The sequence below is a fragment of the Pleuronectes platessa genome, chromosome 16, assembly GCF_947347685.1.
Source record: "Pleuronectes platessa chromosome 16, fPlePla1.1, whole genome shotgun sequence".
NCBI classification, from domain to species: Eukaryota; Metazoa; Chordata; class Actinopteri; order Pleuronectiformes; family Pleuronectidae; genus Pleuronectes; species Pleuronectes platessa.
In genome coordinates, this window is record NC_070641.1 from 6,679,062 (window position 1) to 6,702,756 (window position 23,695).

The window sequence follows — 23,695 nt, forward strand, 5'->3', positions numbered from 1 at the left end:
TAAATGAAAAGAGTACAATCTTTCTTTTCTATTTCTTTTATTATTCCAACTTCTAAAAACGGTAGAACAAACAGATCAAAACCTACAGTTGCACTCGTGTGATCTCAAAATGTGAGCTACATTTCTGAGAAAATGTCTAAGAATTGGTCTTTAAAATAAAACCTTTAAAAAAATATATAGTTGCTGAAGCAACAAAACAAGATAAGAGAACAATGGCCATCGTAGTAATGTAGACATTTAAAACAGAACAAGAACGGTGACACACATAAGACTTGTGGTTTCAGGTTAGAAAAAGTGGCCTGGTCCTTCACTCATTGCGTCTTTGATGTCCAAGACATGGATGACCTCCTGGGGGAAAACAAGCAGTACAATAATGAATTTATGACCAACAATTTAAAATAATGTGTACACTAGGTCTTTTATTGTTATCTCTAACCCTCCACATCTTTGGACTCATAGTGATAATGCACTGGTTACAGCCTCATGGATCCTCCAGCTTCCGCCTTCCCCTCCCCCTCCTCTACAGGTGCTGAAACACAAAGACACACAATGTAGCCTGAGACTTTTTCTTTCCCATTCCCTTGAATTCCCTTGAGATGTTCCTGTTTCCTATTCCCCAGCCGGAATACAACTAAAAGTCACACCCTCTCACCGATGCAAGGCATTTCGTCATCAACATATATCCGTGCAAAACCTTCCTGAAACACACAGACAATGCTGTCACTAGAGGGCAGACAAGCAATTTTCACCAGCTGTCAGAAAATATGAACATGAGGCAGTAAGAAGTAAGTGTATCTTTGTTCGTTTGCAAAAGGACAGTTACATGCATGCAGGTAAGTGGAGCAATGAAAGTGTAGGCTTGGCTACCTGAGTGGGAATTAGCTTTTTGGCCTCTTTGGTAGAAGCCTTAGTTTGCCACAATCTCTGTTGCTTTGGAGGAGGTAGTTCTGCAAGGAACAAGCCCCTCCTGATGAAAGAAACAATCAAATAGATTATCGATAGACTAAAATTACCGCATGGCAGTTGTATACCTCTGCCAACCAGTGCTGTGTGCACATTTGTACGCTTTTCTTTCTTCCAGATTCATATAATTTCACTGTGGCCTTCACCTTTGACCTCTGAAATCTAATCACTTCATCTTTGAGTCCAAGTGACAACTGATCAAAAGGTGAAAAATTTTCCTCGATATGACATTCAAATATCCAACATGTTTCTCAGGTTACTGTGACGTTGAACTTTGACCACCAAATTCTAATCAGGTCATCCATTAATCCAAGTGAATTGTGCCAGATGTAATGAAACTCCCTATGGGCAGTCCTTATACATGTTTTTTCGCAGGAATGTGAGGTCACCGTGACCCTGACCTTTGACCCTCAGGCACCACTTCGGCTGCCAAAATCAAATCAGTTAATCCTTGAGTCCACGTGCATGTTTGGGCCAAATGTGAAAAAGACTCCTTAACATCATTCCCACAAGCAAAAAGAGTATGGCGTGAGGCTACAGTGACCTTGACCTTAGACCACTTAAGTCTGTTGCAAGTGAATGTTTGTACCAGATTTTAAACTTGACCTTTGACCTTTGACCACAGAAATGGAATCAGTTCATCCTGAATATTTTGGTCAAACTTGAAGAGAGAGTCATTCTTGAGATATCGCTCTCATGACAATGGGATGGATGGACAAACGGACAACCACGGAAAAAAATTGTGTCTGGTTAAATGGTGTTTAAATACAATATGATATGATTGGGCTTTTCATCATAAAGTGCTTGTACATAATATGTTGAGGCACTCACATGTAGTGGAAGGTGGGTGCGGTCTTGAAACAGCACTCTGCTCTCCTGGCCAATGTGTGCCAGCCATCCGTGTTCAAGTGGCACTGAGCTGTGCCCCAGTTCTCCTTGTCTTCTAGTCGGTGGAGATCCATGAAGGACAACTGTCAGAGAAGCAGAGACCTTTCCACCGTTACATAAGATTCTCTGGCGCTTGCATTACAAAACAACAGCTTTGAGATTTTAGACGTAAGGACACAATGGGATTTAGGAATGCATACTTTAGGCTTAACTATCCAAAAGGATGTGAACACCTGTAAGATAGAGAGTGACAGCAGTTCTAGCCATTCATGGATATGCTGTTAGAATGGGTGACACAAGTAGTGGGAGATATATTTGGAGCTATGGAAGACATCATCAGAGTTGGGGGTGACAGTTGCTCATGTTACTCTGTGAACGTTTGTATATTGTTCCACCTTCTTGGCTCCTTGATGCATCAAGTCGACATTAAAATCTTCTGCATAAAACATCAGCTGCTGCCTGAGTTCTCCTTTCACCAGCTTCCAGAAAACTTCCATAACATGAAGGACGTGTGACATTCATGTCATTCATTAAATGAACAGATAAGATTGCTGTGAAATTTGCTTCTAAGGGTGATTTAGGTGAAAGGGATCTATTGGCAGACGTTGAATATAAAATAATCATAGTGATGTTTTCACTAGTGTTTAATCACCTAAATTAATTGTCATTTCTTTATCCTAGAAAGGGTTTAATACTTTATATTTACAATGTGAGTGGGTCATCTCTTTGCAGTGGTCCAGACTGGACCAACTAAACAGTTTTTATGACAACTTAAGGCTACCACAGGTTCTCTTTCATTTTTTGAAGGGGAGGGGGAAGTGAGGTGTATTCAGCTGCAACATGCAACTTCACCACTAAGCAACTCCGTCACCTAATTCTAAACATTGAACCTTTAAATGAACAGAGAATATCTCCACGATATACCATGACGGTTATTGGCACTGGACCACTGGTTTAGATTAAATACAGGGTAAGAGTACGAGGACAAACAACCTAAGCACTTAATATGACTGTCTGATAAATCTAGGTTGTTAGTTTGAATTTTTTACTTATTTATAGCTCTTATAACTGATGTGTTACAGTTAAATGTCTACACATCTACTCTACACTCTTCTTTCGGCTAATTTGGCCTCCTTGTCTTTTCACCCTCTGCATCAGTCATCACTCCTGCTACATGGACACTCCGACATTCTGGTTAAAGGAAACTTCCCTAAGTCGTGCATGTGTGAAACATTTCATGCACAAAGATATATTGTGCTAACTCAGTAAATGTACTCACAAGATGCATAGCCATAGCGATGGGATCAAAAGCGGTGCAACCAGCAGACATATGGCTGGCTTTCTCCTTCCCCAGGTCGGTGGCCACCAGGGGGAGCTGGGCATCGGGAGCCATTTCCCTCAGGCATGGTACTGCCAAAGATCACAGCAGATTCAAAGTCAATGAGCTGCAGCTGATAATGTTGTAATTCATATGTGGATCGTTACTCTGGATACTACAAATGCAAAATTACATTTTTTGTAAAGGGCAATTGAAAAAATCCCCAATTTTCCAAGAACAGTGAGTGATCACCAGAGCACCCAGGGTAAACACATGGGGAAATATATAGTTTCCATTTACATATTTTCAGATTGATATAATATCACTGTGGCCTTTACCTTTGGCCTCTGAAATCTCATCACTTCATCTTTGAGTTCAAGGGACAACTGTTCACGTGGGGGGTTGTGCAAGAGACAGGATGTAACATAATAATTCCGCTGCAGAGATCGTTTGTTATGTTTACAGAACAATGACGCTGTCGTCTGACCCATCACCAAAAGCTCTTGACATCTTGGTCTCTGTCTTCTACGTGTGGCACCACCCTAGAAAAAACTGGCTTAAGAACCACGTCTTCACACTGGCTTTCAATTGGAATTTAGTTTGGGACCTTCATTACATCTATTACTGTGCTATATAAATTCTCAAATATTCATGATGTTCAAAATGTTATTGCTTTTGTATTTTCTATTCATACTTTTATATATGTATGATCTTTCATTTTCCTTTTCTAAGCCTGGTTGATTTAAACCTGCTTTATAAACTAACTTTGACATGTCTTTATGAACACATGCAAATACATACAGACAGAACCAACATTTGACCTCGAACCTCCCGACCTGTTAGTCTTACTCACGCTGCAGGTTGTTGATGAGGTCTCTGAAGCGGCTCTGTACCTTTCTCCTGGGAGCCAGGTCCTTGTCTTGCAGGTCAATGGAGTCGCTGACCCCCCTCTCACTTCTCGGTCGGCCCACTTTCCTGCGGCAGCCAGCGGGGCAGGCAGCCTGGTTAGTGGTGCCTCCTCTGGCTCTCCTCATGTTCCCTCTGTGACCAGCTGAGTGTGGTGCTGAGCGGGAAACACGCTGCCGCAAAACAGGTCCGATAAAAACAAGCTGTGACTGTGTCGGAAATATTTACAACTAATAACTTTAGAGACAAGCTGATCCTGGATGATGTTTTCAAGTTGTCGGACATTGTTTTGAGACGTGTAACAAGAAAACTGAAATTTTACTTCACATTTAGCCAAATATGCTATAAGATATAAACCCTTTACTTTGGCTGCTTTACAAGGTGCCAAGTGTTACAAGCTTAAACCAAAGTAGATTAGTGCAATCTGATGAATCTGATGCATTAGAATTACCAGTGTTGTCCTGTAAATGCTAACCACAACCTATGCTAGCTAATGTAAACCCTTTCGTTGAGTCAGGGTTAGCTAGCGCTAGCTGATCAGTGAACGTCTCATTAGATCTACAACCAATCACTGACTTAAAACTGAAATAATGAACTGTTAGCTAACATTCATACCATAGAGTGTGGTTCAAATGCAGCTTAAATATCAAAACAGATCAAGTTAAATCCAGAAGCTAAGCTGAGCCACCGGAAAAGGACAAAAGTTTACCTTCTTTTTTCTTGATCCTGTATCTGTGGTCCGTGCTAACGTTAGCCGTTGTTAGCTATGAAAAGTTAAGCTAGTAAAAATAAAGTCACAGTGTTTTAGATGTCACTCTATCCACCGTCTGATTGTCTCTGAAGTCTTTTGCATTATGTTGTCAGCACATTTTCATCTGGAGGGGAAAAGATATTGATGTTTTGTCAGGATTTCAGTTTCAGTTTTTTCCCCCTGGTAACATATCATAGACTATATTGAATGCAGAGATTTCACAAGGGCCGATAGTTCATCATCACAAAGTCATACAACTGCATCTTAAGTTCAAGTCACGACCCTGCAGCTTCCAAACACTATAAACAAAACAAATGAGGCAGCTTTATTTAAAAGCACATTTCACACACAGAGGTAGATTAAGACTGCTGAACGGGACATTCAAAATAGATACACTAAATCTTTTTTAAAACAAAAAGCAGAGTTTAAAACAATTTGCAAGCAAATAAAAGAGATTAAATAAGTATATATAAAAGATAAATAAATCTGTACACAAAAACTATTTAAAGGGGTACACCAATACAAATACAATTGATAGAGCTATGTTATATAATACAAATAAAATAAAATAAAAAGCACCTCTGAATAAAAAAGCTTTCAATCTGGTTTTAAAAACTGCAATTGATGATATATTCCTAAAAACATCTGGCAGTTGGTTCCATTGTTGTGCTGCATTGTGACTAAAAGCTGCGCACAGGCTTCTCGCAGATAGGGTGATTTTGGATGTGTTTGGTAGCAGCTCCATTTAAAAAAACTTTAATATCGTTTAGGGATTTAAGAACAGAATGTGGTCCTTAACAATTGGTTAAAAAAACAGCTTGATTGTGATGAAATGTGAATATAAAAGGTGCACATGACACCAGAATTTGTCTGTTGCAGTGCATCAGTACAAAGACATATTGTCTTGCAACTGAATATGTCACATTTTTTTAGGAGGTTTTTTAAATAAATAATAAAGACCTAAAAACGACACAGCAAGCATGTTGAAACAGAAGATGAGTATTTCAACGTGACGTCAAACATTTCAGGAGAAAGTTGAACATATTTGAAAACTACTCAAGGAACATTTAACATGAAAATCAGGGTTAAAAATTAAACCTGAATGTTGGGTCTTTATTTCATACAACAGATTAAAAAGGTTTTCGTCTGCATTTGTTTGACAGATTACCATGAAACTTAGTGGAAGGATTCAGTATGGGTCAAGAAGACATTCAATTTGAATCTGACATTGTGACCTTTCAGCATTTTCACTGATTTCAGTGATGACAAAAGCATGTTTAAAGAACTGATATGTATGAGTGTGTAACTTAGTGCACAACCAAATAAAAATCTAGGATCTAGTGAATTTAAATGATGTTTCCTGGGGGGACTGTTCAGAGTTATGAACTCTACTGAGTGACATATTCAAGTCAACTATATTTTTCATTGTTAACGGATTTTTGCAGTTTGTAAATAGTTAACTTCAAAGAAAAACATGAATGGTTTTGATTAAAATATATATTATATATTTGTCTCAAAGCCTTTTCAGAATCACAGCCTTGATTTTGGAATCTTGCGAAAAGCTTTTCACAATACGTAATGATTTTAAAAGGGGGCGAGAATACTCGGATAACATTGAATCCATGATAAAAGTGTCTGTACTTCTCATGTCTGACTGAGTTATAAGAGGTTTATATATGTTAGGTCTTTCCCCCTCTCTCTGGAAGCGTTGGGTCAAAGTTTGGTCAGAGTTCCAGCTCTGATCTCCCTCATTGCTAACTGCTGCCCTCTGCTGTTCATCTGTTCAATCCATCTCAATCACCTACCCCACGGTAGCATTTAAGAAAAGGACTTGTTGAAGAACATGCATCTTTTTATCCCATCCTCGCTCTGTGCCCACCTACACGCAGTCATACGCCTGAATACATGGCTTGTATTGCCACGCATCAAACAAACAGAGATTATAAACCTGAGGAGTTAGTCGTCCACTGTGATAATCCCGCCTCTGATTCCCTGGAAGCCTGCCGCAAGGATTCTGCCACACAGAGGACAGAGACTGCTGTAATCTGGCTGGATCGCATGTTCAACAAAACATATGAGATCATACATTTTTGGGAAAAATGTCATTTGCGTTGTCATGTGGTTAATTAAGTCCTCTGTTAACATGTTAGCATTTTTAGCCATCCTCTGTCGCTTGTATTTAGCCAGATGGCTTCCCCCTTCAATCCCCACTCACAATCAAGATTAGGATTACACTACGAACACACACATACACACACAAACACACACACACACACGGAAATGCACTCAAATACGTCAAAAACATGCAGTAATTAATGTTCACTTGCTCGCAGATGACATAACAAAGAGTCTGTCACAGTTGCAGAGTTAAAGCTAAAGCTTAAGTTATTAAAGTGATCCATCAATCGCAGAAAAGTCAGGCTGGAGGAGTGACGTGGATTAAAGTATTTTTACCGCAAAGCCACGTATACACGGTGCTCATCTGAAACAGAGAGGTTGGAGACGGGAGCGAGGCGGAGAGGATGAAGGGAGGGTGGGGGGAGGACAGTAGAGCGAGACAGATTGAAGAGGATAGAGAGGGAGAAAGCCCTGCTTCCACTAGGCTTGTTTAGAGTTTCTCGGACGGCCGCTGATACCTTCTGCCTTCGCTGAAGAACAAGCACCTCTTGTTATTGTTCTTCAAGGCCTCTGGGCCTCCCAGCATGAAGCAGGCACCATGGGTTTTCTGGGAAACTTCCAGGAGATCGACCCTGTCACTTTGAACCTTTGCATCCTCATCGCCAGCTACGTTATCTTGCTCTTGGTCTTCCTGATATCATGTATCATGTACGACTGCCGGGGCAAAGATCCGACCAAGGAGTACGCCCCGGACCCGCAGCCGACCCAGTCTCCCATCAGGCTGGTGGTGATGCAGAACTCTCCAGCCCCAGTGGGACGGTGGGACACGACCAACATGATCACAACCTTTCACGAGCCGACGCACTCTGACTTCAGGGAGAAGAAGAGCACGATGGTTTGACTGAGGCCAACAAGATACAACCGTTGTATATACCGGACACTTTTTTTTAACATACTTTTCTTTTTACACTTTTTCACCACCCGGACGATGCGAGGATTGAAAGAACACACGACCAGTCTTGGACGGTAAGGGATGGTGACATGTGTTGATGTGTGTATCTGCTGTGTGAAATCCCTCTTTATCTCAAGTTTCTCAAGCCAAAGGCTGCAGTCTGCTCTGGAGAGGAAATGTCATAACGTATAAAACAAGGAATAAAGAGGGCACTTCTGTGGTGGAGTGGTTTAGGATTAAGGTTAGAGTTTGGATTTCATACAGAAACGTGTCATAGAGGGTAAACAAGGTTAGTGACGTATTGTCTTTAGACTTAAAATGAGCCTTTTCAAAAACAAACCAGTGCCTTTGTTGCACCTAGTTCTCTCTGGACTTTGTTCCTCATCTACACGCAGATAAAACTATTATCTCTACTTTAACTACTCTTTCGATATCAAAGGTGCATTGCTCTTGATTGGATGCCATTCAGGGATTAGTTAAGTCTGGACACACTTAACTAATTATACGACTCGATAAATTGCGATGTGCATTGATATGGTTGTCAAAGTGGCTGATGGATGAATGAAAGGACTTCAAGGTCCTGACCCGCCACGTCTCGGTTCTTAATCTTAGACGATCGTCCCGGCCCACAGCGGGAGAGGGTTAACCCTTTGGTCAAGTTAGTGTCCCACTTACCAGCCAGCTTTAGCTAAAAACGTTGCTTGTCTGTCAGATTTTCTTCAAGGTGAAGAATAGATAACCCACATAAATAAATGCTTGAATGCTCAAAGGGTTGTCCCTATTCCCTCTTCTTGCTCATGACACTCAAAGTGCACATATATATGATGCATCATATCTGTAGAAACATGGAAACAAAGTTTGTGTAAACAACAGTGAAGTTGTATTACCTGAAGTTGCTGTTGTGTTGATAGTGTACAATAAATTAACTACCTATTATTTCATGAAGATAGGTTGTAATGATAAATTTAGCCTTTAATATAACATCTGCATGGCATCTGCTTGTTTGCTCCGTCCATCTTTATCAGCAGTTTTTCATTGCGTGCAGAATTGTGCTGTAATCTGTGGCGGGTCAGACCGATTAGCTAGTCCTGTCCGAGCATCACAGGGTCTGAAATCAAAGCGGTGGGGGGGCCATTCCGTGAAGCAGGTTTACTGATCTGTCAGGATAACTGTGCAGAGTGAAACGTCAAGGCCTGTCAAACCTGAAACCAGGGCTAACCGCAGCCTTTCCTGGGATTTACTGAGTCATGGAGATGTTTCCCCGAACACCCTCTTGGGAAAAAGGACCCCAGCTGGAAACAAATATTAAGAGACAATACTCAATGAGTGGATCCCAAGATGCATTCCACAAAGTGGAACGGACCAGTTTTGATGTTAGTCACCCTATCTGGAAGTTAATTTCAAGAAATCTTGTATACTGTACATTATGACTGTATTGTAGTGTATCAGTAAATAGTCTGAATAATATATGAAAATGTCATCTAGTTAGCCTAGCTCTCATAAACTGAAACAATATCTGATCAATTAAGGCTCAGTTAGCATGCTAACCATGCTAACAAACGACAAACACTGTGACCATGAGAAAAATAAATAGGAAATCTGTAAATCATAGATTTAGCTTTAGCATCATTCACTTTTTCTCACACTTGACCATGTGCCCTCCAGACGGAAATAGGTATAAACATTGAAAGTACTATCTACGTCAAAGAAGAGGTTAAACAGAGGCAACCCATTCAGTTCTTTGCTTATTAAAGAAACTATCCGACTCCATGATCTTGATCATTTAACTGTGATTAGCGTTTCGGTTTGTGCTGCCACTCAACGCAAATAGATCTCATCGCTCTGAGAAGTCTTGCAGTAAACATAGGAAGAAATCTGTTTAATCCTGCTTCTGAGAAATGTGCAATAAATGGACCTCATTCATCAAATCAGCCCACAGTATTCTCTGTAAAGTTTCTGAAGATCATCCATGGGGAAGACGTAAAGACATCACGTAATGGAAACAAATTTGATCCTAAATGGCTAAAATGTTGTACAGTTGTATGCTTATCTTTGACATTATTGCCATTTTAGTACAGATGGGACTGAATAGATCTTGGAATTTAAACTGCCTCTTACGGTCGGAACGACCACGGAAACTTTCTCGGCTAAGCATTTGTGACCAGGCAAGGATGCCAAAGATGGTGGGAACACGGGTGTTTTTGTTTGATTATTATAATATTTTGTTGTATTCAATCTGACACGACATACGATTTATTTATTATAAATATTCTCTTTCAATTTAGATGATACAACCTATATAGTCATATTGACGTCAGCTACATTTGCCCCCCCCAAAAAAACAGAGGAGAAAAATTATTTTAAAGTCAGAGCTGCGTAACAAAAATGCAGATATTTAGCAAGCTTATTTGTATTGTTTCTATTGTACCATTGTAATAACACAACTGATAGCAGGAATTCATTGTATTGATATTGCAGGATAGGTGTACAGGACACAGGTCAGGGGACCCCTTGGCAAAAGAATAACTGTAGCAATTGAAATAAGTAATATGCAGGATATCTAATTCTGTAAGGGATCAAATTTAAAGCCATGTAATATTTGTATTCAATATAAGTTGATTTGAATATCAGAAATATGTGAAACCATGACTCCTGCTACAATAGCCAAACCAGATATGGACACGCTGCTGTATACATCATCTGGCTCTAAATTATTATTTGTGACAGGAAAGTCGAAACCCAACAGACGTCTGTCTGTGACACCGAGGTGAAAAGTGAGTACAGGGCGGCGGCCATGCTTTGATGCACACACAGTAATCCCCAGTCAGAAGCACCAGTGTGTGTACATTATACAGCACGCTAGGCTCAGCTTGTTACCTGCAAGATTCATTAAACTGGCTACAACAAAACTCTATACTAATCTTTTAAATGTTTATAGGTGGATATTGCATGCTTCATCATGAAAATATCCTGCAAAAGTTCTTGATTTATCGGATTTTCCCAGGTTTTTCCATGAAAATGCATTTCCTGGGTCAATGCGGTGCCTTTACTGTCACAGTCACTGTCAATGTGTTAAAGTGTTTATTTGATCAGTGACATCAGATGCACCTCCTCTGGACTCGTTAGCTTACCTTCCCTTTCTCCACTGGAGGTCAACTATGGGCAAAACATTTAACCATTAAACAGTAAGCCAATTATAAGCTGTTTACCCGTGTGTCACGTGTGCACATAAAACCTCCTTTATTCTAAGGCACCTATAGTATATGTCTGACCTGCAGGACCAGTGGAAGTTATTTTAGTGACAGCGGTACGTTACCGAACATATATTTCAGAAGTTTCTTTTATTTATCTGGGAATGATCATACACTTTTGTGTTCGCACGTGCCTGTGTGTGTTCCCATTATGAAATTATATTGTGTTTATCTGAGAGGCAAAGTTTAAGTCAGAGTAACCAGGTCTGCAGGTTTCCAACCCTCGACCCCTGAATTATCAGGAAGATTTATTCATAAAAAAAATGAATCCTTGGGTCAGTACACAATCTTTACTCCCTGCAACATATGACATTATAAATTGCACAATTTTAAATATTTGTTTAGGATCATATTGCTGCAGATTGAGGAGAGAACTGAAAGACCTTAGATTTAGTCCTAAACATTATTATATATTGACGTTTTTTGTTTTGTACGCTGGCAGGAATCCTAGATTGTCCAAGTTCTTAGGCATTTTGTGTCTACCCCTTTGACCTCTGCTTAGAGGGTTATATTCATTTGTTTGTTTGTATGTTTGTTTGTAGGCAAGATTAAGCAAAAACTAAAGGACGGATTAGCACACAACTTTGTGGAAGGATGCGATACAGATCAGGGAAGAACCCAGTTGATTTTGCTGCAGATCAGGGACCTGATCCAGATGTATGGAGCCATGCAGATGAACACTGAGGACAAGTGGCTGGAGATTATGTGCTCGGGCTTCATGAGGGGCAGTGGTGGCTTGATGAAAGAAATGAGGGACTGGTGTGCAGGGAGGAGCAGGGTCAGGTAACTGCCAAATTGCTTGTTTGTCATTGGAGAGCTCAGCTTGGTTTGCTTGGTTTATACATCCTGCAGACTTTTTCCAGCTTTGTTTGTTTGCTTTTGTCTGGTCCTTCTAGATTATTTAGTACCAGGCTGGACGCAGTGGTGCTTTCTGGAAAGAGAAAAAGGCTCAGGCTTGAGAGGAACAACTTTGAAAGAATTTAAAGAGACAGGATAAATGTCAGAAGGTCGGGCTCCATTAATGTACACAAATAAAACAACAACACCAAACAACATTACAACTGCGTCTCTGAAATATAAAAAACAATTGTAAGTAAATTCACGTGTATAATTGGGTTGAATCTTCATTAAAATACATGCAACAACTCCACAATGAAAGGTTCAGTGTGTAAGATTTAGTTGAAAGGGATCTATTGGCAGAAACAAAAAAATTTAATAATCCTAGTGATGTTTTCACTAGTGTGTGTTCACCTAAATCGTACAAATTGTTGTTTTCTTTACCTTGGAATTGTCCCTTTATATTTAAATACTTTATATTTAAATGAAGGGGGGTCCTCTCCACGGAGGACGCCATGTTTTCTACAGCTTTTACGGCAAATGAAGGCTCCCACTGGTTATCTGTCATGTTTGGAAGGGCAGGGTGAGATGAGGGGTATTCAGATGTAACATGCAACCTCACCACTAGATGTCAGTAACTTCTAAATACTGAAACTTTAATCTGGATCTGATTCCAGTGAATGCTGTATTATATTTGATTATTCTGAATATGTTCTTATTCCTAATTTAGAATGAATACATGTGTGATAAACTGATATACTTCATGCTTTAGGGACATGATTTGAGCATGTTTAAAGTGCATTCAGAAATATGCGTCTCATTTTGGGTTTTTAATGGAGTTTGTACAAAGAAGTTGCGGCTTTGTAAAACTTGCGGAACAATGAATGTGGGATGTAAGCCGTGGGGCTTTTTCCACCTTGTCAATCAGAATCATAGTTAGCTATGTAAATAGCTTAATAGCATGTTGTCTTTTTTTAGAATAACATTGAAAAACAGAATATTTTGTGCCTGTAACTGTCGTGATGGAGGCCTATGGACTTAAAGGTACATTCACAACAATCATCCATCCAGTATAACTGCTCACCTCTGAAGAGGTTGTGATGTCATGTCTACTGAGGGAAGTACAAATGGAGCAAAGTCCTAAAGTGTAAACTGTGTACGTGAGCATTGCTTCAGTAAGTGGTCGAGTGTAAAGGGTGTCCTCACATTTCAAGAGTGATGTGTGATGTGAAACTCTAACTCTAACTGTGAACGGGATGCAGGAGATTTCACCATAACAGGAAATACAAGCATGAACCAGTCCAACGCGCAGGTTCAAGCAAAGTACTAGAATGTTTCGGATGCACGTTCAGACCGGTGAAGGTGTGTTTATCCGTTCTGCTCTGTGTGACACAACGACAGGTGCTGGGGAACACTGCTGCTTTCAATCAGCTTTGGCTTGAATTGAAAATGGCAAATAAAGACATTTTGTGGTGTGGTTAGAAAGAAGTGAGCTCACCATATGTCTGTCCAGGCTCCTGGAGCGATGGAGTTGCTTTATGGGTAATGTAGGCGTCAGTTTTAGGCAAGGAACAAGAATATATTGATTTTGATTTTGATTTTTGTTGTTTTTTCTTGAACCGTGTTAGGTCAATGATAAATCGGTACAAATTCATCCTCATGTGAACCCTCAGATTTGCCCTTGAAATAGTGATTATGGCATTTATATAAATAAGAATTATAAATATGAATAAGGCAAATTAGAAGTGATGTTATTCAAGGTAAGCTGCTTACAACTTGGGGCCAGTTGTGAGTTACAGCTCAGCATGCAACGTGCATGGTTACATAAAGCGACAGGTCAAGTGTAAACGTATATGGCTGGTCGAACGCCCGCGAAACTGGATCCACCACCAAGGACATCAGGGCAAGTCAGATGCAAATTGTTTGCGGCAGAAACAGGAGGCCGTCCTGAGCCGCTGTGACACTGTGCCAACCTGCTGCTCTCAGGTTGCTAACACATTAGAGGTGTTAGTGAAGCACTATGGGGGGGGGGGGGGGGGGGGTGAAAGCGAGAGCGAGGCCAGAAACAAGGAGACGCTGTCTGCTGACATATGGCCTCTGGCATGCAGGCTTTGTCTGTGATAATGTCCTTTTTAAAAGCCCGACACGGACAATAAGCTCTTTCTCTTCATCTGGATCAACCCCATTCTCTGCGCGTACCACAATGGGCCAGATACCTTTAACTGATTTAGCACAACCATTCTTCTGTGACTTTCTGATATGTGCTGGACCTTTCTTTGTCATCCAAGAAAATTATTATATTATCTTTACATTAGCAAGAGAAAAACAAAATGTGCGCCTTGTTTTTTGCAGCAACGCTCACAGCAATGACAGAGTGTCCAGCTTGAGCTTCATTAAGCCTAAGGATTGCACTTTGGTCTTACATAAAGTCACTGATCAAGTTACAATGCTGTTATGTAACTGGGCTGGTATCACAGCGTGTCACTAAGCGTGTGCAATTCACTATCTGGCTGGGTCTGCCACAGCATCACACTCAGATTCAAAAGAAATATACATTTACAGATCCGGTGATAATCTGCTGCAGGGACTCGTCGGTGGTCTTGTTCAGCCTCTGCAGCCCCGTATCTAATGGTTAAAATGAGAATCCATCAAAGTTAGAAAAGAATAAACCAGCAGGGCAGCGATAGCATCAGCTGGTTTCCTTTTTGTGTGCCAGTGTGTCCTCCTCCATCTGTGAGGAACTTTCTTACATCACATAATATGTGACACAACATGTGTTGTGTAAAAGAACATGTTGTATCACGGTGCATGAACAGAATCAAACATGGAGGAAATCTTTGTTCTACTTTTTCTCTCCTTGTTAAACTCTTTATCTCTTTCTCTCTCTCTCTCTCTCTCTCTCTCTCTCTCTCTCTCTCTCTCTCTCAATTTCTCAATTTAAGTCAAGGTGCTCTGGAAAGAATTTGTTCTTATTTTTCACAACTACATTCGTACTTCTTATCCATATGTGATAGTAATCCCCTGCATATTTGGGATTTTGTGGACGCTAAAATGACAAATATCCGGTTATTTGTGTTTTCATTCACAAATAATAAGTAATACAATATACAACTATGGATGTAAATAGATAGAACTCTTAAGCAGACTTCTTTTCAAGAGGTTTGAAATCTAAAACTGCTACGATTAGTGAGAGGTTCCTCACTTTCTAATCCGACATCCTCACTACTGGCTTCATTGATGATTAAATGAACATTTACCAAAGCTTAATAGATCAGTTAAAGCTCAATCATTTTAGGTTGCCAGGTTTGTTTCCTCCTTGATTACAGAGGTTCTCTCTTTCCAACAAGTCAGTAATTGTGCTTGTAACCGAAATAAAACCTTAATACAATTTTTTTCACAACAGCAACGTGAATTCTAAAATGACTATATAAATGTCTTAAATCTGACCTATAAAGTGGTAACAACATAATTTAACTGTTAATTAAGACAGGTTCTATTTCTAGTGCTCACTTTATTAATGGTGCAATGGAAAGTGCTGCAGAAATATGAAAAAGCAATAGATTTAGAACAATACAATCATATCGGTGGTCTTAGTTATTTGACATTTCATTTGTTTTACACAAAGGGTTGACTACAGACATGTGGTTTCACATTTGAAATGCACACTGGATAGTGCAACTGGTTCAATAACAATGTCTGTTAATAACACAACAACCCAACAGCCAAGAGACTTTGGAGCAACTTATTTATTTATTCGTATATTAAGTTAATCTCGTCCAATCATCGAAAACATGTTGATTTCCTGGTTGTATGAACAGTTCTCCGCCCACCTGACCTCTGATTAGCCGGTACACTGATTACCCCACCGCTCATTGGCTGAACGCAATGTCAGTCAACATGACACCACAGTTTGGGCGGGCCCCCTCATTATTGAAGTGGAGGTTCACCGCGGGGAGCTGCTCGTTACTGACCGGCGGAGTGCTTCACTTTGTGGGGGTTGTTTCTCTGTGCGTGCCGGTTGCTCCCGGTGCTCATGGTGACTTGAAGGAACAGGGAGTGAGTCGGTGTTTCGGTGCAGAATGGTTTTAAGGAAAAGGCTAAAACGGAGCCTCAGTGAAGGTGCTGCCGGAGCCTGGTAGCCCACATGAAAGTTAGCTTGTAACGTTAGCGCATGCTAGGCCTCGGCTCATCAGGCTTGTTCTTTGATTTGTGAACCAGAGCTGCTGCCGCTGCCGCTCTGAGCTTTTGTTCGCTGGGGTTTGTCTCCCTGTGTTTCATCAGGCAGTGAAATGAAGAGAGTGAACAGCCTTCAGAGGTGAGTGGCATCCGATCATCTGCCAGGCAAATAAAGCAGATTCTAATGTAACATATCAACAGCGAGCCTATTATACTTCATATTTACCGTAAACAAAATGTTCACCTGTTTGTCTGTACGACTCGCAGCAAGGGAACTTCAAAAGCACTTGTGGATTTTTCTAAACCACTGAAATAGTTAATTAAGTTAAGTTAAGTCAGTAGTTACTTATCTGGTGATCTTATTCTCAAGTTTGATTATTGTTGCTTATTTTTTAATATATATTTTGAGTTAGTACAAAAGAAATCAACAAAGGACATATAACCTAACAATGACAAACGCTATTTTCATCTCCTAATGTTATTAGTTCTTTCTGATATATATATATATATATATATATATATATATATATATATATTGTAAAGATATATATGTAAAGATATATATATATATATCTTTACAATGATTGCTCCTTTACTTTCTGGTTCCTGTCTGTTAGTTTTTCCTGAACAACTTGACTCCTAATCGCTTTATTTCCAAATGTCTTGTGTGTTGATTGCGATTATAATCGTCTATGAACACAACCTTGTGTAAGACTGATATAAATGTCATAAAAGTCTCAACTAATCAGATCAAATGTGCAGCGTATGACTCATTGTAGATGTGCGGTTTGAGATTAGATTAATTTAATTTTTCTGTGTTATTTCCTCATCACTGTTCGTGTTTTTCTGTCAGCCGTCCATGATCAATCTCTGCTTGTGCAAACCGAGTGGCGTTACCTGCAGCTTGATACAGGAACCACAATAAATTCACTTTTTATGGTTTATGTGCTTTATTTTTTAATAAATACTAGAGTTTATAAGTTTAAATCAAGGCTTACACTTATATGTGTCTTTCAAAATAAAAGGGGCCCTGTATGAGAGAAGCTGTACAGTGCATTTACTTGTTAATATTCAGTCTTGTTACATTGTGTGTTTCAGGTTCATGAACAGACGGGCCTCTGCTAACTGCCGCTACCAGCCAACCTGTTATGAGCATGCTGCGAACTGCTACACTCATGCAGTGAGTGTCTCGTGTTTATCTCTCTACGTCAATGCTGTTGTGGCCTCGAATGTCTACAGACGGATCCCTTTGACGGTTCTGTGATTTCGTTGTCGTCCCCGTAGTTCCTCATCATGCCGGCCTTTGTGGGCATGGCGTTGCTGTACCGTCAGTCGGACAACCGCTGGGAGAGGATCACTGCCTGGGTGTACGGAATGGGCCTCTGCGCCCTCTTCCTGGTCTCTACTGTGTTTCACATCATCACCTGGAAGAAGAGCCACATGAGGTGAGGAGAAGCAGATTCATGACGGGACAATGTAGTGGCAAGAAAAACAAAACTGACATGTTTAGCGTGAGGACGAAGACCTGACCACCGTGCACGGGACGCAAACAAACAGTTATTCCCGTTGTAGTATATAAAAAGTTTAGAGGAACGCTGGTGTCTGATTTCAAGTGGGTAAAGTAGGATTAACATGGTATGTCCCCACAGAAAAAGATATCAGGCTGTTGACGAGGACATGTTCATTTTTTTGCATTCCTCAGCTTCCACTGTGGCTTTGGTTTCTTCCTGGAATGTCATGATTTGGTTTTAAGTGTCACCTCAAACATTTGCTGTCTCTCTCCCACACAGATTTCACATCATATTCGATTATATATTTTAGATTTTTGTGAAATAGAAATCCCTGTTCTCACCGCTGATCCTTTGAGGACTGATGGGAGGAGCTGTATCTCATCCCAGCTGATAATGGGCGAGAGGCGGGGTACACCCTGAACAGGTTGTCAGGGTTTCACTTGGCCAACCGACAGAGACAAACCACCATTCACACTCACTTTCACTCCTAAGGTCAATTTAGAGCGTTCATTCCAACTAACTTCAATCTGCATGTGTCTGGACTGTGGGAGGAGGCTGTAGACCAAAACCTACAGTGCTCCCCCCGAAGCAGCTTCACTAACACCACAGCACATTCTGCCTTTGACTTCTTGCCTCTGCATTCTTTGCCTACTTGTTATTGCTTGTCCAGGCAGTAATTGTCATACTTCTGTGGGAACATGACTTCCTGTGAACCAGAGGGATTTTTATTTATGACCATATAAACACGTGAGACCTCGTGTATAAAAGTAGTTACCTTTCCGCCTGTTTGTTTGTTTGTTGTTTCAGGTCCATGGAACAGTGTTTCCATATGTGTGACAGAGTGGTCATCTATTTCTTCATCGCTGCCTCCTACACACCTTGGTGAGTGTCGCTCGGTGGTCAGTTTCTAGAGTACAGGGGGGAGGGGGGGTTGTATCATCTCATACATGGAGACATTACACCTGTGCTGTTTCCTCAGGTTAAACCTGCGGGAACTCGGCCCTATGGCGGCTCACATGCGCTGGTTTGTGTGGCTCATGGCTGCTGCTGGAACCATCTACGTCTTCAACTATCATGAAAAGTGAGTTCATGTTACTGTAGGTTCACCGGGTGATTGTGTACGTGTTAGAGACAGAGAACTTATAATAATATCATGATAAACGTGAATAATACAGCAATGTTGAGTCAGCAATTTTCACAACCCAGTTACAAAGTGCTTCACTTGGTCGAAACTGGATAAAAACATTTTTGGAAGAAGGCAAATAAGATCAGTCGATAAAATTATTCGGAAACTAAACAATATAGCAGTAAAACTAACATGTGTGGGTAATAAAACTTGTGTACTAGGATTAAAAAAATACTTTAAGAAAGACGTCACTGTAATAAGTACAGTACATTTCAAAAAGTAAAGACACAACTTGCTGAAATTAAACAAAAGAAACCAGACAACAAAACATGTGCACACATTTGAAATGTAAAGGTGTGGAGAGCACTGAACACCGTCATTCACTCACTGTTGTAGTCAGATTTTAAGAATTGAAAACCTTATTTGGTAAATTATGTGGCGCTTCTGCGTACTCACAATTCTGTGCCCTTTACTGAAAGCTTAGAATCAAATTTTCTGGTGACACATATTTCCTTTTTGTGTAGTGTGTGAAATACAGTACGACCAAGTCACGAAGCTAAAACACACATTTAATGTTTAATGAGAGAATGATATCTTTTATAAACTCACCTTAGTTTGCCCGAGTCAAACACAAATGAGAGGCAGCTACTCAGGAGTTACAATCCAAACTTAGCTCTCTCTTTTCTCTTGATTTTTAGGTTCATGCATATGATCTAACTTTTTTGGTTTATTTATTTTTTTACAGAATTTGTTTCTACTTTTGTTAAAATTGCCATATTTTAATCTATTAGTTTTTATATTTCCTAAAAATGATAAATGAAGCCACATGGACTTCATCAGTGAAACATGTATTTCAATTTGTTCTCTTCCCAGGTATAAACTTGTCGAGCTGGCCTTCTATCTGACGATGGGCTTCTTTCCTGCATTGGTCGTGACGTCAATGGTAAGTTATCTAAAGTCACTCATCCTCGCGTCAGCAGCTCGGCAGGTTCCTGCATTCGGTTGGAGTTGAGTGTGTGATGAGTGATGAGTGATGATGATGTTATTTAAAAGGGTTGGAACTCAGTGTTATGAATACACAGAAAGTGATCCATGTCAGGAAATGATCCATGTGACAGGTTTTTAAGGACGTTGTGTTATTAAACTGGAACAGGGAGCAGAGAGTCCCATTGTTTCTGTCTGGTTTTGAAGGAGTTTTCTGTCTCGATAACTTTGAATTTAATAAGCCTCATTATGACCTATTAGGAGGTTATGTCTGTGTCTGCGTTTGTCTGACTGCCAGTTAGCAGGATCACAAGAATCTACTGAACCAGTTAGTCTGTATGGGTCCAAGCAAAATCCAGTAAATGTTGGTGATTTGAGTCAGGTGGCAGATCTAGGTTTTTTTTCAGCTGGGGGTTTCCAACATTTGATAAAAATCCAGATATATTGAATAATGGTTTCATAAGGGGACTATTGGGCCTATGGACTCTAGGGATTGATATTCTTTTTTTTTAATTTTGAATGCTTTCTCTTGTGGTTTTAGCTTCATAACAACTTATTAACATCATTACTTTGTCAGGCAATTATACACAAAACTAATTCAACTCAGATCCTGCTCTGGGCCCCACATGGGGTTAGAAAGGCTGATCTAACTCTGGACATTGTTTCACACCATTCTTCAGCAGAAGAAGTTTTTCAGAATAAAGGCTGCAGTGAAACATCGTCTAGCTCATGTAGGATTTAAACCGTCCAGTGGGAAATCACGAAACAACTTTTTATATTTCACATTTTTGCTCTGTTGCCTTCTGCACTGTAACATTTGAAATGGTTGAAGAATTTATTTTTCTTCTAAGCTGTCGTCAAAGCCTTTCAACCACTTTGTAAAACATGTTCATCAGCTGCCTTTTCAAAGATTGTAATGGCAACCTATTTCCACTTCTCATCATGTGATGTGAACCCACAAGCTTATGAGAGCACACAGTCACATAGTAGAGCACATAACTCAGCCAAGGCACAACAGTAGCCTCAGGCCTCATCTACAATACTGTGGCTATTCTGTTGAGCGGATAGTTTCCCTTCCAATTTTTGAAAGCAATTACGAACAAGCGTGTTTGGCCTGTAGGTGGCGATAAAGTCTACATCACAAATACCAGACAAGAACATTTTGAGCACGTTGAGTGAGCTTATGGAGATCATGGATTCTGGTGCATGCTCATTACACAAGGCAATAGTAAGCTAGGAGGTTGTCTCTCAAACACGTACTCATGCATGTACTCATGGAGGCATAGAAACTTTTAGAAAATCTGCTCTTTGGAAGGTGTTTGTAAAATCTCGGTGTTAGTGACTTCGTTGTTGCATGTGGCCAAACGTACAGGCAAATATTTCTTTTTGCAAAATTACTCCATGCCGAAAATTTCACACACTCATAGATAACCGTATTTTCAATGTGCCAGATTTTTTTTCTTCAAGATCCATGAATTATTCTCCGGGAAATCAGTGAAATGTCAAAATGTTCTATCTCAGCATGGAAAGAAAGTGGAAAGAAAAGTCCTGGATCCAGCCCCTCGTAGAGATCCATTCAAAATGCATTGAGATATTTCTTGACCCATGTCCCATCCTTTCACCAAGTCTTTTGGAAATCCATTCAGTACTTTGACAAACAAACCAACAGACGGGTGAAAACATGACCTCCACGTTGGATATAATTCATAGAGCTGTGCACACAGAGAGCCGGAGAGTTGTTTTCTTTTCTAACGTCTCTTGTTCTATACATTTTTCTGCAGACCAACACTGAGGGGCTCCATGAACTTGCCTGCGGGGGACTCATCTACTGCCTCGGCGTGTTCTTCTTCAAAAGTGACGGCGTCATTCCCTTCGCCCACGCCATCTGGCACGTGTTCGTGGCGCTGGCTGCTGCCGTGCACTACTACGCCATCTGGAAATACCTCTACAAGGCTCCCAGTGTCGACGCCCTCCTCGACTCGTGACCACGGCGCAGCCCGTCATCCCGAGCAGCAGAGCTTGCACACGACTCCTCAACTGCCCACAGAAGCGGCAGCGACAGCTTAAAAAGTTTACGAACAAACTGACAGTGAATTGTTTACTGTTTTCTAACATGGAGAACAGATTTTTGTCAGCGTCTCCTTTATGAACAAAAGCTACTTTAAAAGCTGTTTTGTACCTCAATGTAGACAGCGAGGGAGGGGATTTCTACTTTTTACTCTTAGTGTAAATCATGGCACATTTATGAGTATTTGAGATATTTGATAGTCGTCTTTTGTAACACTTGATGAAAGTCACATTCCACATTATGGGTCGAAAACTGGAGATTTCCTGATTTTAGTTGCTGGTTTAAACACTGGGGATTTGAGGTGCTAAGAATCCTGGCTGGGTCTCAAAACAACCACAAATTACTAAAATAATACTTTGTTTTGATGCTTCACTTTTGAGAAGAAAGAACATTTTCTTTCATTTAACAATCAAAGACAAAGCTCTTTGCAAACACAAGCAGCTGTAAAAGAACTGACGTTTGCAAAAGAGAATAGTTTAAAACTGGCAACCTTTTATTTAATCAAAAATACTAAAATATAATTTTTAACACTTGCCCCCTAAAACCGCTTGTTCCTAAGTTGTGTACCAAGGAACTTGCAGCGGTCTTTTTTTCCCCTCATTTTCTGCATATTTTTTTTATCGTATATTAATCATTTTTTATTAATTTTTCTGTCCATCTGATGCACATAAACACCCATACGACTAATGCTTCATCTCTGACTTGTAGTCCTCAGTTTTCAGGGAAGTCAATCCTGGTAGTATTTAGCGCCCCCTGGCGATGGAGTGGTGTCAGATGTAGCATTTCAGGAAGTAAAAAGGTGAAACCTTGTGGTTATGTGGGACTTTTGTTAATGAGCCAATTGAGAGAAAAATAATCTGTTCAGTTTGATAAACAACAATAGTTCCACTGTGTTTTTAATGTGAACAGTGTGCTGTAGAGAGAGTGTGTGTATGTGTGCCTGCACGACCTTTGTACTGTAGTTCAGTGTTACATTTCCACTGATTCTTTCTTTGATTTGCACCACATGACAAAAGGTGTTTTATTCTGAAGAGGACAAACCTCATTCTTTTGCTTTGTAAATTCACTAAACGGCTCCTGATAAAACCATCGTTCTGTTGCTTTCCTCCAAGTGGAGCCGAATGATTCTTTTCTTTTTGTTTTGTTATTGTGTCCCTTGTAATGATTTCCTTAAACCACTGTGTTTTGTAATGTTTGTATATTCTGATTTGTTGTGTGAACCTGATCCTGGCCTTTGCAGGGCAAAGAAACAAACTGCTTCTTGTCTGTTCCAGTGGCTGTTAATGGTGCTGAATAATGATCATGAATGCTCCTCCGCTGTATCACCTTTCTAATGTGACAATAAAAATCTTACTGCCCCACGTCTGCGCATCCAAACAGGAGTCTCATTCATGACAGAGAATACATGAATCCTAAATGGCTTGGCTGCTGCATTGGTCAGTGATAGTTGAGGCTTGTTATATAAGACCAATATTTGTCCATTGCCTTGCGTTCAGACAGGGGTCGTATAACAGATTAGACAAAGCAGGAAATTGCCTGGGGATCCAACAGAGATACCAAAAGAATCATTTAAAGATTGGAAGGATGGATGAATGGTTTAGCACCAGTTCGGGCAATTAAATCCATGGTTGGTAGCGATTTAGCTTAATCTTCTGTATGTGTGTTTTACTTGATTCAAATTGCTTCTAGTTCTGTGTTTCTGTTTATCATATTCATATACTGAGTCAATTTATTCACTAGATCTGTATTTTATTGTAACCCGTCACTATTGTGAATCGCTCGACTATGAATAAAGGTTAATAGACAAACAAACGGGTGAAAACATCACCAATAATAATAACAGTTG

The 23,695-nt window shown here is 40.2% G+C and overlaps 2 protein-coding genes and 1 pseudogene across 3 annotated transcripts; 2 read left to right on the plus strand and 1 right to left on the minus strand.

Moving 5' to 3' along the window:
* Window positions 1-285: 285 nt before the first annotated feature.
* On the minus strand, window positions 286-4,203 carry LOC128458373 (EP300-interacting inhibitor of differentiation 3-like; annotated as a pseudogene).
* Window positions 4,204-7,542: 3,339 nt separating this feature from the next.
* Window positions 7,543-7,845, plus strand: LOC128459309 (small integral membrane protein 36). Its single transcript, XM_053444443.1, has one exon. The coding sequence runs from the start codon at window positions 7,543-7,545 to the stop codon at window positions 7,843-7,845; it is 303 nt and encodes a 100-aa protein (XP_053300418.1).
* Window positions 7,846-15,893: 8,048 nt separating this feature from the next.
* mmd (monocyte to macrophage differentiation-associated) lies at window positions 15,894-23,212 on the plus strand. Of its 2 annotated transcripts, none has more exons than XM_053444463.1 (8): window positions 15,894-16,103; window positions 16,203-16,299; window positions 17,259-17,340; window positions 17,445-17,605; window positions 18,479-18,553; window positions 18,651-18,752; window positions 19,671-19,740; window positions 21,563-23,212. In XM_053444463.1, exons 2-8 carry the CDS (start codon window positions 16,274-16,276, stop codon window positions 21,764-21,766), a joined length of 720 nt encoding a protein of 239 aa, XP_053300438.1. In that variant the 5' UTR covers window positions 15,894-16,103; window positions 16,203-16,273; the 3' UTR covers window positions 21,767-23,212. The 2 variants fall into 2 exon arrangements, with proteins under 2 accessions (XP_053300438.1, XP_053300439.1); XM_053444464.1 differs by having other exon boundaries at window positions 15,894-16,040.
* The last annotated feature ends 483 nt before the right edge of the window (window positions 23,213-23,695 follow it).

Coding starts and splice junctions, on each gene's coding strand:
- LOC128459309 (XM_053444443.1), top strand. CDS start 7,543: ATGGGTTTTCTGGGAAACTTCCAGGAGATCGACCCTGTCACTTTGAAC.
- mmd (XM_053444463.1), top strand. CDS start 16,274: ATGAAGAGAGTGAACAGCCTTCAGAG. Junction 17,606..18,478: donor TGGAAGAAGAGCCACATGAG/GTGAGGAGAAGC, acceptor TTGTTGTTTCAG/GTCCATGGAACAGTGTTTCC. Junction 18,753..19,670: donor GTCTTCAACTATCATGAAAA/GTGAGTTCATGT, acceptor TTCTCTTCCCAG/GTATAAACTTGTCGAGCTGG.